Raw genomic sequence first — 14,157 nt, forward strand, 5'->3', positions numbered from 1 at the left:
CCTAGCATATATGAGACCTGGGGAAGGAAAGAAAGAGAAGAAAAGAAGAAAGAGAGAGAGAAAGAAAGAAAGAAAGAAAGAAAGAAAGAAAGAAAGAAGGGAAGGAAGGAAGACAGAAGGGAAAGAAAGACAGAAGGGAAGACAGAAGGGAAGACAGAAAGAACGAAGGGAAGACAGAAAGAAAGAAGGGAAGACAGAAAGAAAGAAAGAAAGAAAGAAAGAAAGAAAGAAAGAAAGAAGGGAAGGAAGGAAAGAAGGGAAGAAGAGAAAGAAGAAATAAAGGAAAGAAGAAAGGGAGGAAGGAAGGAAGGAATGAAAGAAGGGAGGGAGGGAAGGAAGGAAGGAAGGAAGGAAGGAAGGAAGGAAGGAAGGAAGGAAGAAAAGAAGAAAGGAAGGAAGGAAGGAAGGAAGGAAGGAAGGAAGGAAGGAAGGAAAGAAGGGAGGGAAGGAAGGAAGGAAGGAAGGAAGGAAGGAAGGAAAGAAGGAAAGAAGGGAGGGAAGGAAGGAAGGAAGGAAGGAAGGAAGGAAGGAAGGAAGAAAAGAAGAAAGGAAGGAAGGAAGGAAGGAAGGGAGGGAGCGAAGGAAGGAAGGAAGGAAAGAAGGAAGGAAGGAAGGAAGGAAGGAAGGAAGGAAAGAAGGAAAGGAGGGAGGGAAGGAAGGAAGGAAGGAAGAAAAGAAGAAAGGAAGGAATGAAAGAAGGGAGGGAGTGAAGGAAGGAAGGAAGGAAGGAAGGAAGGAAGGAAGGAAGGAAGGAAGGAAGGAGCAAGAACAGACTCTATCAATTCTGATTTTCTCAGAGTTAAGTTCAGATTCTAATAGAATTTCCTTATATCTCCTTATAAAATTTTAACAAGCGCTTCAATAATAAATTTCCCTCTGAAGAAATAATCTTGATATTTGATAGAAGAATTTTTTTCTCCTTGAGAAAATCAAGAGATGAACTTGTGAAAGCTATGCTCAAAATTATTTATTTGTTCTGACCAAATGACAAGACAGCATTTTCTCTTTGGATTCCTTGGTGGTGCTTTGGGTTTTTCTGAGAAGCAGAATAATCAGAAAACTATTTAACTAAATCAGCCTTAAATCTGGTAGATCATATTTCTGTGAGCCTTCTTAGATGGGACATTTTATCAGGTTCGGTTAGAAAAAAATTGGATGGCTATTATAAACATGTAGGTGTGTGAAATTTTTCCCACCCCCATCCTCACCCTCCGGTGATCAAGTATCACAGAGACCCACTTATAGATGAGAAATACCTTTGACTTCTACAGAGTCCCTACTCTGTGTCTTGGAATATAAATCACTAGGGATTGATGAAAACCCAGCACACTCATTGTGAACTCTGCCAATGAAAGGCAGTAATTTAAAAACTCAATCTCATTGATTAGAATAGAGTTCACAATGATTAGTGATTAGTACCTCTTCTCCTTCCACCCCAACATATTCAACTACCTCAATCTTTTACTACAAGTTCAAGTGAGATAAATGTAAAACTTACCATTTGTGAAATCAAAGAGATCTTATCAATTATTAAGTTGTTGGGAAATGCAATCTTAGAGTCTCCAGATTGAATTGAGAACAAGTATTCACCATTGAAAATCTTACTAGCTTATTTTATCATCTCAGAACCTTCCCACTTCATCTTGCATCTTAGTTTTCAATTACTTCCTAATCTTTGTAGCTTCCCTTTGAATATTATGCCTTTTTTTCACGTGTGAAACAAAAGAACATATTCTTCTAAAAGTGATACTAAAACCAACTGCAACTCCCACATTTTCTTTTTGTTTATTCTTAGTTTTATGCATTGTTGCCTGGTTATTTTAGTTACTCATTAGCTATTGTAATCCCTAGAACTTTTTGTTCTGTTTTTGTAACTCACCATTCTGCTAATCTGCATTTATGCAAGTGTATAGAGACATACAAACATACATATATGTATATATACACACCTCTGGGTGAAATCACAATTCTAGTTGTAGGTATAAATGTATACATATACATATGCATGTTTATGTACGTGCTTGTGTTTATATATATATGTGCACATATATATATATGAACATGTATGTTGCATTTTTTTCCAATAGTCAACCAAAATGTCATGTTGGGTTCTAGACATTTTCTGAGCATAGTTCTTAATGTTTAAAGAAAATTGAAATCTTATTTTTATTGTAGTTCTTTGATAAGGAAAATCATCTCTGAAAAGAAAATCTTACCTAGATTTTCATTTGTTTAAAAAGGGGAAAGCAGAATTCTGAGGATACTAATGTGGATAAAAGAAACAGCTAATTCTGTAATTTCTGTGTGATTAGTAGTAATTTCACTGAAGTTTGACCCACTTCTATCCAGTTCTTAGATGACTAAGTAAAATCTGAAGGATGTTGAAACCATACATAAAAAATCAATAAGGTAATACTGATTATTCAGGGAATTCATTATTTTATAAAATCAGTAGCATATTTTCTAAAATTAAACTACTACCCAAACAAAAATTTTCATCATACATACATGACAAAAAGGATATCAGAATTTTGAAATTATCTAAAATCATCATGTAACGAGATTACACTTACAGCTGCACCTGCTGGTGATGTAATCTATCACAACTATGTAACTCTAAATGAATGCATTTTACTCTTTCATGTACTAAAAATTACAAATATGAATGGAATTTAAATCTTTAGTTTTGAGAAAGTTTATCTACTTATATATTTATGTAACTATAATGTTTACTACATATTGGTCGTCGATTGCCTCGAGCAGGCCCCAGTAACGTCTCTTTCATCCTAGCCCTGAGATTATATTCAAGGCTATTTAGGAGAATGAGACCCATCATTGTTACTGGTATTTGGCATATTTGGTACGCCACGGGGAGTTTGCCAGACTCTGCCCTGTGGGCAGGCTACATTCGATAGCCTGCAAGACATATTGGTATGTTTTTAATTTATTAAAGATTAATGTAGTGGGGCTGAGTAATAGTACAATGAATAAGGCTTGCATGTGACTGGCATAAATTCAACCCCTGGTACCACATGTTTTTCCAAGTCTGTCAAGAGTGATGCCCTGAGCACAGGGCCAGGAGTAAGCTCTGAACACAACTGAATATGACTCAAAAACAAAAACAAATGAAATTGCTACATATAAATTCTACATTTTATTTATAAATAAAGTAATGTATTGGGGAAATAACGGGGTTTCTGAGCTGGTTTTGTTTAAAATATGCTCAGTTTCCCACCACCCCTTCCACACTATTAAAAAAAAAAGATGAGTAAAATAGTGCTTCAGTAAAAATATGTAATAATTTCTTCTTAGTGGTTGAATTTTCAGCATCTCTTTCACAAAGTGGACCCAAAATGTAGGCATTTGGATCAATTTCCTCTTTGTTAGAGAGTTGATAGTAAACCTCCCTCAACACTCAGCTTGGCCACACTCAACATCATGAAAGTTACAATAAACTCTTATCTTAAAACCAAAACTAAGTGTCTGACCTCTAAAAAATGTCTGGAAGTTATGGCTTCATTTCTAGAACTCTAATCAAATCCAGGGATATTATGGTCAATGATGTAAAAACCAAGTGTCCCAGTGCTGTTTCCAAAGAGAATTTTCACATTTTTTTACTCACCTCATTAATAATGCCATATAAAGTTTGTGTTTTTCAGGATCAGGCTATCAGTTAATATCACAATAATATTCTTATGATGCACTCTGGAATTGGGTTATGATTATAACCAACAAGTCTGAAATACCTTATTATTTGGCAAGATTATGAGAAACCTTAGAAATATTTCATATTTCCTTTATAACCAGTATTTCATTAAAACTTGGGACAAGCATTATCATCAACCTAATCCTTAATAGACTCATATATTAATGGATGCTACTTTATCTGCCAAACTTTCTATAGTCTAATTTCAGCAAACATAAAGCTTATAGGTCATACCTCTGTTGTAGTAACCCTTTTAGTGAGAGAAAAATTAGTTTACAGGCCATAAAAGGGGCACATTTAATTCTAGACCTTATAGGGAACAATTCATTCCTTTTGCAGAACTCCCACCCTCTGGAAAATAGGTGGAATACAAAATGTCAAGGAGTCGTGCTGGAATGAGTGCTTAAGATGGTATTTAATACAGCAGAGTCAAGATACAGTAGTAGACACAGTAAAGAATGTGGAGTGTGTAGATACAATAAAGAATTTTGGCATATGATCTGACATCTGTTATTTGAAAGAGGAATAAGTTAGGGAAACAAATGACTTTTAGTTTTCATGCATGCAAAGGTACGTTAGTTATTACAAAAGTTTTGTTGTTTTATGTGCTTAAAGAAACGCATATGCATCGAAACATTTTTTTTAAAAATAAATCACTCAATAGGCTTAAGAAAAATACTCTAGTAGTTTATATTTCATTGATCTGACCTTTTGATTCAAGATCAGTGAGTAAATCCAGGATGAAAACCAAAAAACAGAAATGAATCATTTACCATGGAAAAGGCATTTCCAGTCTCAGCTAACCTCGACTAGTTTTTATTGCATTATTTTTTGAAATGCCAAGAAATTGACTTTGGCCGTAATATCTGCTGTCCAACTAAATCACAACTGTCTATACACAATTGTTTGTAACAATAAGGTAAACACCATTAGTGGACAACCTCCCTCCAGAGGGAAAGGGATATTTGTAGGTGTCTAACACAAGGAATCAAGTAACAATCAGGCTGGGGCTGCAGCAAGCAAGAGAGGTTTGTTAATCCTTGCCCAAGAAAGGGGTTTCAAATGGCCTTAAATTTTTCAAAATTGCATTTGTCCTAATCGTACATGTTCTTTTCAGTTTTCGGAAATGAATTGTGGTAAGACTAAAGAGAAGGGGGAAAAAACACCAACTTAAGACTCATTTTGCAAGGAGATCAGGGGGACTGAAAATAAAAATAGAAATGCAAAGGTTTAAGGGTAATTGCATACAACATAGGGAAATGAAACATCATGAAACCTTGCAGTTTCCACCAAAGCATTAAACCCCTTACCTGACAGAAATTCAGTACAATACACACACTGATTAACAACTCCACCATTACTAGGGCTGCTGTGTAAAGCCAAAAAAAAAAAAATCTACAATATTCAAAAACAGAATTCTCCTAAGACTTGAGAAAAATAGAGTGAAAAGGCATTGTTAGCTAAGCTCTTAGCTAAATCCACTCTTAATGACTCCCAGTATTTAAACTATCATGGAGTAAAGCCATGAAAATAAAAATTTCAATTTGAAATTTTATTAGCATGTTGCCAAAATGGTCAATAAAAACATCAACACATAGGCTTTGCTGACACAGTTGGAAAAAAACGGCTCTCTCAGGTTCAGAACTTTTAATTTCCACTTCCCCACCTTTTACGGTTTACTATGTTAGGAAAAAGCCAAACGAAACATACTGGCTATGGTGTTGTAATAATGCTGGTTTCTGAAATGTTGCCAAGTCTTCCCTCTCCCTCTTCACGAACCTCAAATCCTACGGACTCTCAAATGCAGCCCTAGGAGGGGAGCATTCTAGGGATATGAACAGGACCCCTTCTCCGCAGATTCAAGTACCCAAACACCTGAACTTTCTCTTTGTGGGGAAAAGGGACTGGTGCGGGGAGGTTTTTTTTTTTCCTCACCAAAGTAGCTGCGTCATTTTCCTCCAGGGACTAAAGGCTTCCCTTCTGCCAGCGTGGGAGGCTCCCAGGCAAATGAAGGTGGGGGTGGGGGGAACGGCATTCCTTCCCACGGTGGAAAGAAAGAACTGGAAGCAAATACTCGCCCGCTGAGCCTGGAGGAGCCCGGGATTCATTGTCAGGAGCGCCCGGGGGGACTGTGGGGCTGCAAAAGTCCCGGACGGGCTCGGGAGAACCGGGAGTCCCCTGGCGCCGGCTCGTGGAATTTATTTCACAAGTATAGCAGAGACGGGCTCGATTTCTTGGAAATCCTGGGAGCTGGGGGACACAGCCAGACAGATGCTGAGTGTTGCCGCGACAAGATCCACGCTCACCCCTGTGAGCCCGCATGGGGGGGGGGGGGGAGAAGGGGGCGTTTTGCACAGTCCCTTCTAGGTGGCCAAAGTCGTTTCCCTGACGGGGGTCAGTACCAACCCACATCACATCTCTGCTCCACCCAGATGCCGCGTCTCTGCGTCTCTTTCCCTCTCCGCCCCTTAAAACACCTGGGTGGGAGGAAGGCGGGAAAGTGCACGGGGCTGGAGGCTTGGGAATGCCTTTCAACATGACCATCACCTATAGGGGGTGCGGGGTGGAGGGGCTCAGACAGGAGCTCACGGATGCCCTCTCCCTCCCGGGGGACCAGTTCCTGAGACTTCCTGCCCTTTGGCCGTGGAATGCGGTGTAGGGGTGCAGCCTGGGCACCGGCCACTGGCGGCGCGGAGTTGAAACACGCGAGGGAGCTGGGAGTGGCGGGGGCGGGGGGCTCGGGTATGTCAATCACCGCTGCCGGCCCGGGTTGGGGAAGGGAGAACGAACAAACGGGCCGCTCGGAGGAGGGGGTGGAGGTTGGGGGGGGGGGGGAAGACCGGCGGGGCGCGCCCCTTCCTCCCCAAGCCCGGGGCTACTCCTTGTCGTCCACGAGGTCCAGATCGGCCAGCTCCTGCAGCACGCGCAGCCGGCCACTGGCGTCGATGCGGCGCTTCTCGCGGATGAGGTCTTCCAGGCTGTGAAAGCGGGCGGTGTGCACCTTGTTCTCGCCCAGGTGCACCTTGAGATAGTACTGCTGCTGCGGGGGCTGCGTGCCGGCCGGCACCTCCCCGCCCGCCTTGAACTCCCGTTTGCCAAAGCGGCACCAGGCGGCGAAGCTCTCCGAGTTTGTCCAGCAGATCTCCTCGCTCTTGAGGCCCAGGTGGCCGCAGGCGTTCTGCACCACCAGCTCGGCCACCAGCGGGCGGTAGCGGTACCAGCTATTCACCACCCGGCCCACGTTGGCCGCGCCCGCCTCGTACAGGCTGTCCTGGCGGATCTCGCCCTGGTGCAGGTGGATGATCTGCCCGCCGCCCACATAGACGGCCCAGTGCGGGGCGGGCGCGGGCGGCTCGGGCGCGGGCTGCAGCCACAGCAGCTCCAGCAGGTCGCCCGGCTCGCACAGCGCCGGCAGCGCGGTCACCGCGTAGACGCTCAGGTCGGCGCCCAGTGGGCCGCCGCTCACTTTGGAGAAGATGCATTCCTGGCCCCGGAAGGCGGAGAACTGAGTTTCGTTGAGGACCAGCTGGTGCAGCAGGTGGTGGTGGTGGCGGCGGCTTGGGCTCTCGGGGCACGGAGAGCAACCCGGGGGCCCCTTCACGCCAAACTTGTCTGCCTGGCCGCGTTCGTCCAGGTCCTCCTCCTCATCCGAGAAGAAGTAGGCGACCCCGACCCGCAGCTCGTCTTTCTCTATTCCCGACGGGTCCCCGGTGGGCAGCTCGCTGTAGTTGAGGTGCGTGATGCGGTCCAGTTGGTTGCCCATCAATGACGCGGCGAGGCCGGGGCCAGGAGCGGGGGGATCTGCGGGCAGCACAGAGGAGTGGCAGAAAAGCGCTATGAGAATCGGGGGCTCAGGTCCCAGGAACCGGCCAGCGCGCCGGGACTGGCCCGCCACCCCGCGCGCCAGCTCTGCACTCGCCCTCATGCTTTCTCGGGGCACCCGGGGGAGATCAGAAGCCACTGCCTCCACCCCAGCTTGGAACCCCGATCTCACCCCCACTGGAGGAAAAGACCCTGCGGCTTGAGGGGTGTGCGGGGTCCCAGGGAGGAGAACAAGAGAGGCTGATGACGGCGTGGAAGACGAACACTCGGGAAAGGGCAGAGGGATGGGTTAGGAGGGTACAAGGGGCCACTGAGGCCCCGACCTCAGAGCAAGCAACACTTACATATCTGTCCCCGCTCTTTCCCGCACGCCCCTCAGTTTTTGCACCGGCTCGCACTCCTTCTGACACCGCCGCGCACAATGACAATCTGACATTCGCAGGCACTCACTCGACACCAGCAAAAGAAAAGGAGGAAAACAAAAAGAAAACAAAACAAAACAGAAAAAAACCCGTGCACATTCGAAGTCCAGGCACGGGCAATTTGCCAGGGCGGTGGGACAATGTCACAGACCCACAATGCCAGACGTTCGCGACAGACACCCCGAGAATCCACGTTCGCGCACGGTCCCAGCCCCACGCGTGCACGCTCGCCGGTGCACGTCCCCGAGCCCCGCGCACACCTGCCCACACGGGCGCCGCACGCTGCCCCTCACTTCTCTGGCTTTCTCTTCCACGGAACCCATCGGGCTGGCTGCGCAAGGGCGAGGTAGCTGGGTCTGAAATATCCTAACAAAGAGGCAAGGGAAGGACGGGGAAACCAGAGCCGTGCATGTGTGCAGGAGGAGGCTGGGGGGCCCGAGTTACGTGGGGGAAGCTCCACTTGCAGCCCCAATACCCCTCTCCCTCCTACCCAGCAAAGGGTCCACATCATCGGACGAAAAGAAATAAAAAGAAGAAGAAGAAGAAAGGTTCCCGAGCAAAGCAAGGCGCCTCTCCGTACCGGTGATTTCCCTGCTCCCGAAACCCCAAACTCCTTTAAAGTCTCCTGGTCCCCATGGGTGCAGCGGAGGCGGCGGGGGCGAGCGCAGCTCCTGGGCGACGCGTGGGAATGCGGCTCCGCTCGGCCCCGCGCGCACGGGGTGCGGTGCGGTACCCGGCGCGGTGCCCGGAAGCCGGCGGGGTCCGAGCAGGCTGGGGAAGCCTCTCCACCTGGGCAGTCCCGACTCCGTTCTGGCTTCGCCCCGTGCAGCCGACGACTCTAAGTAGCAGGAGCAGCCGGTTCCCGGGCCCGCCCCGGGAGGCGCTCATTGGTTGGGGCGCGCGCCCAGGTCCCGTCAATCTCCGGAGGAGGAGGAGGAGGAGGGGGAGGAGGAGGGGAGCAAGGGCGGGTCTCCAGCGCAGGCTCCGCCCCTCCTCTCCCTGGCCTGCTGCCCCCACCCCTACCCCCACTCCCCCAAATCGCGCGCCTCCCATCAAGAGTCGAATGTAGAACGCCGGCTGGGAACCCTCGGGGCGGGGGTAGGGTGTTTCTTCCCAATCTGGGGGCGTTTCAAACCCCCGATTCTCCCACTCCGCAATCCCCGGTGCACCCTCACTCAGGCTCCTCCAAACCTGCCGTAAGTGAGCACGAACGACCCGCGGACATCTGTGTCCAGGGAGTAGAGACTCCAATGAAGTGGAGTCACGCGGCGAGGAACCCGCCCCTCCCCCCCCAGTGAGCCCCAGTGAGCAGGACCGGCTAGGGAGGCACATTTTTTTTTTTTGGAGTGGACACTTGGGGTTTCTTCTGTTACTGAAGGTCCTTGGGTCGCTGCCCTGCTCGAAGACCGTTTCCTGTCCCGCACAGCAACCTTTGAGATTGTGCCCACCACATTCGGCTCCTCTCCTTTGACAGAGAGAAGCTGCAGAGCCAGCACTGGCGCCCGGTTTAAAAGGAGCGCGGTGCCGAATGCGCCCAAGAAGTCTGAGCGTTGGCAAGCTCCTTCTTCCCTGCCCGGACCTATTTCGGCTTCCAGTTTTCTGTCTATGAAAGGATTGCATCACAAATGCAGACTGTTGTAGGGCGGAGCGATGCTTTCTAAACCCCAGAGCTGTCCTTTGCTGAGGGATTTTTCTTTTTGGCTTTGTGTGCGTGTGCGAGAGAAAGAGGGGTGTCCAGTAGATATTACTGATTGCCTTTCTGGATGGAAAATTAACGAGCGAACGTGCTCTCGATATCGGAGGCTGAAAGATGACTTTCACGCGTCTAAGTTTAAAAAAACGTACAAGGTGAAGCTTTAGAGAGTTCATGGGCATCGGGCTCTACTTTCAACGCTGGACCAGTTTTCTTTAGACACCTACTCTCTTTCCCCAGGGAAAATCGGGCGCTTCCTCTCTGCACCCCCTTGACAGCAGATATAAACCCTAACTCATTGTTAAAGCTCTTGCAATGTTTTATTACAAACCCGTGTTGACTTTCTTCCTCCTCACAAAGTGAACGCCTGGAGGATTGGCTTGCTCTATAGCCCTTTGTATTCTGGGAATCTTTCACAAAGAGGTGTGTATTATAGCCGACTCTGTAATAAAAATGAAAACACTGGTTATGAGTCGACCAGTGGCCAGGCAATTGCTAAAAGATTCAGTTAGTTTATTAAATGTCCATGCCTCTCTGGGGAATTCACTAATTTTTTGTATTGCAACAAGGGATGAACCTGAGATCCAGATACCACTGCTGCTGGAAGATCTAGCCAGTTGTCTATAGGAATCCAGGGGCAATTTTTAACAGAGTACTCTTTGTTGTGTGCGTACGATTTTAGTTTGTTAGATGAGAAAGCAGGTGTCTTAGAGAAGATAGCTGGTGATCCAAGGTTACATGAAGGGCTGATGTGTATATTATGTCCCCCCCATTTGTAGATAATTATACTTTTATACTTAAAATTATTTTTGTTGGTTTTGGAAACACAATAAGTGGCGGATGGCTGAAAGGGGCCATTCCTGGTGATTCTTGGGGACTATGTGGACTTGAGAATTGAATTTGGGCCATCTATATGGACTTAGCTCTGGTGTCCTGCTTAAATATTTTTATTTTGTTTTTTAATTTTGGGGTTTTTTCAGGGGTTACTCCTGTCACAGTGTTCAGACACCACTCTTAGTGGGACCCAAGAGACCAAATTGGATACCAGGGATTGACCCCAATTCGACTGACTGCAAGGCAAATGTGTCACCCTCTGTACTATTTTTCCAGTTATTTTAAAACTGTAAAGTCTCTAGTTCATGCTTACTTTTTAAAGTTTTATATATATTACAATCATTTTATAAAATTAGATGTCCAATAAATATTTCTAAGAGAAGTGCATTAAAATGATCATCAGCACACATTGGATGTATATAAATCAGAAGTTCAGCTATAATGCATGTGTGTTGATATGGTGACACAAGTTACCATTTCTTCATTCTCGGAACTGAGCATAGATTGGGATGAACTTTCTTTCTTTTTCTAATGGCTTTAACATATTTATTTCAAGCCTGAAGACAAAAGAAACTGAAACAGCATCAGACATTCAGGAGTGAGATTTTGGTCTGGGTATAAACTGGATTTAGGGGTCTCTGGGAGTGAGAATATGTGAAAAGTTCATTGCTGGGGTCTGTGATTCAAAGTATCAGAGGTTGATGCTGAGGAACATTATTTTTTCCTTCAGTCTCTTTATCCCAATATCAAATTGTGTGCACTCACACACATACAACACAACAGTTTGATGTTAAACAACTTTTTCCTATACTCTTTTTGTCCTAAGATCAAATTGGTATGTGCGCACACATTTGCAACATACCTGCTTAGATTGCTATGTTCTTTCTTCTCTGTACTATTTCATTTTGCATGACTTCATTCTTTTATAGACTAAACAGCCTGTTCCTCTTTGCTGTTTCCCAACATTCTAAAGGATAATTAACATAAGATAATATCCAGACACATCATAAGATATTTTCTACCCATTTTCCCCATTTTCCATAATTACCTCACCAAATATATAATATAATATAGTATGTATTATTATATAATATTATATAATAATATAATGCCTCTCTGAGAGCCCGGTAGGCGACCGAGAGGTTCCCGCCTGCACAGACAGAGCCTGGCAAGCTCCCCGTGGAGTCTTCAATGTGCCAAAAACAGTAACTATTACAGGTTTCATTCCCCTGACCCTGAAAAAGCCTCCAATTATTTGGGAAAGATGAGTTAGGAGAGGCTGGTAAAATATCAGAGCTGGGATGAATATAGACATTACTGGTGCCCCCTCCAGTAAATCGAGTAACAACGGGATTACAATGATACAGTGAATGTCCAGATTTTGAGATAGAGTTTAAAATAGTAGTATGCAGGTTTTTTTTAAATCTTCTTTCCATCCTTTCCTTCACAAGGTAAAAGGCTAAATACTTTAGTTTTCCCAACTTCAAAAAATACCCTGAGGGTAAGCCCCCAGCCTTGGAAAAGGCAGAGAACACTCTGTACACTGACAAAGCTTGGAAAAGATAGACTGAAGGAATTTTTCTACTTTCTAAGCCTTTTTGGTAATTACAAAGATAAGGAAGAATTAGGCCACTCAACTCTAACATTGTTGGTATTAGAAAAATCTAACCTTTGTTTTCATCACAAAAGGTTTGCTAATTGTTTTATCTATTATTTCTCATCCCATTCTGTCTTCTTTCACAATGAGGAAATAATTTCATCAAAAGCAGAATATTGCCATCAAAAACACTAACTCTGGAAGCCAACTGTTAGAGTCTTTGTCAGCATTTTATTCTAAGACTTTGAAGGCTGCTTCATTTTACTAGACATCAGCATAACTGTAGAATGTGGATAAAATTATATTTATATCATTGAATTGATACATTTGAGCGCTATGCCTGGTACACAGTGAGCTTTCAATCAATGTTCCCTTTGTTATTAGTGATGGAGAAGAAGAGAGAGTCACATATTCTACTTACTATGAGAACTGTCCAGTTCTCTTTTTCCCCAATAGCTATCCCTGGCTGTCCCAGCCTGGAAACTGGGATGTCTGCTGACTTAAGATAACAAGAGTTGATCTATTCTGAGGCCAACTGGAGGGCTCAAGTTCTGCATAGATTTTGTGTGTGGGACCCACACTACTTTTATTTTTGCTTTCTGGGTCAGACCTGGTGATAAACAGGGGTTACTCTTGGCTCTGCACTCAGAAATTACTCCTGGCAGTGCTCAGGGGGTCATATGGGATGCTGGGAGTTGAACCAGATCGCCGCATGCAAGACAAATTCTCTACCTGCTGTGCTTTCGCTCCAGCCCCCAGGCCCACAGTACTTTGAGTTGCTTTAAAATGAACATTTCTTGGAGGAAGAATATCATATATATATATATGATATTCTTCTTCCTATATATATATGAGGATTAACTGAGAATTAATTCAAAATCAGTTATACGTATGTTAGTTTTTTTCTAGGAATGCTATGTGGTGTTTGATCTCATTTCCCCCTTGGTTCCAATATAATCCTTTCTCCAAAATACTATTGACCAAATCTTTTACTCAAACTATTGGCCCATTAAAATTGGCCCTGGAGGTAAAGGTTTAGAGAGAATCCTCTATCAATACTTCTTTACATCAAGCTTGCTAAAAATGGTTTTCTGGTTTTCACTATATACTCTAGCTCGACTCTAGCACTTTGCCTTTATTAAGCTGCCCTTCTTGTCCCTGACTTCCTTAGACAGTCAACACACTCACCTTAGTCTTGGTAGGCAAAGAGTAACCTCCCCATCCAGGGTAGAGACAGTGATATAGTTTCACAAACTCCATTTCAGTTCCTGCTGCTCACAGTTAAATTGCCTTTTCCTACTTATAGTGAAGTTAGGTGGATATAGCATAACAGTCTGCCCAGTGGGATGTCAGCAGAAGTATAGCCAACTGCTGTCAGGCTTGGCCTTGTAACTGAAAATATTAATGTTGTCTGTCTGTGCAAGTCCTTTCTCATTTGGCCTTATATCCCAAAGTCATGGCAGGGCTCCAATGCTTTAAAAGACGGAGAAGCCATTAGGTGAAAGGGAAATAGGGTTCCTGATTCACAGTTGAGAATAAAATTTCCCTCTGGAACGATTGACCTCACATTGTGATGTGAAGTAAAACTTACTGAGTCAAGCTTCTGAAATATTCTGTGGCCTTTGCTGCAAGAGTTAGCCTATCCCTGACGTGCATCCTCTCCTTTATTCTAGACCTAACTCAGAGCAGCAAATATCCTAACTTCCCCATTGTATTTTTTCTCACTGTTAAGGTTCACTTGTCATGGAAAAGATTCCTGTGATTGATCTCATTACACAGATTGTATTTATTTATTTTTATTTTTTTAACTGATTCACCATGAGATACACAATTAAAAATTTGTTCAAGGGTTTCAGTCATATAATGTTCCCAAACCTTTTCTTTAACCAGTATAGATTTCCCACCACCAGTGCCCCCAGTTTCCCTTTTCCTCTCTCTCCCCTCCACTGCCTCTATGGCAGACACATTTGTCTCTTTCTTTCTTTATTTCTCTCTCTCTCTTTCTCTCTCTCTCTCTCACTTTTCTTCTGGACATTATGGTTTGCAATACAGATACTGAAAGGTTACCAGGTATATCCCTTTA

General features: G+C 44.6%; 1 protein-coding gene across 2 annotated transcripts; it reads right to left on the minus strand.

Annotated features, from left to right (window-relative positions):
• Positions 1–6,242: 6,242 nt before the first annotated feature.
• Positions 6,243–8,789, minus strand: LRATD1 (LRAT domain containing 1). 2 transcript variants are annotated; one of them, XM_056124092.1, is made up of 2 exons: positions 8,531–8,789; positions 6,243–7,507 (listed from the first exon to the last, which is right to left on the minus strand). In XM_056124092.1, exon 2 carries the CDS (start codon positions 7,467–7,469, stop codon positions 6,582–6,584), a length of 888 nt encoding a protein of 295 aa, XP_055980067.1. In that variant the 5' UTR covers positions 7,470–7,507; positions 8,531–8,789; the 3' UTR covers positions 6,243–6,581. The 2 variants fall into 2 exon arrangements, with proteins under 2 accessions (XP_055980067.1, XP_055980063.1); XM_056124088.1 differs by lacking the exon at positions 8,531–8,789 and adding an exon at positions 7,873–8,013.
• Positions 8,790–14,157: the final 5,368 nt, after the last annotated feature.

The sequence above is a fragment of the Sorex fumeus genome, unplaced genomic scaffold (genome assembly GCF_029834395.1).
Source record: "Sorex fumeus unplaced genomic scaffold, SorFum_2.1 ptg000006l, whole genome shotgun sequence".
Classification (NCBI taxonomy): domain Eukaryota; kingdom Metazoa; phylum Chordata; class Mammalia; order Eulipotyphla; family Soricidae; genus Sorex; species Sorex fumeus.

What these genes read in the sequence shown, in the direction of transcription:
- LRATD1 (XM_056124092.1), bottom strand. Translation starts at nt 7,469, where the DNA reads ATGGGCAACCAACTGGACCGCATCACGCACCTCAACTACAGCGAGCTG.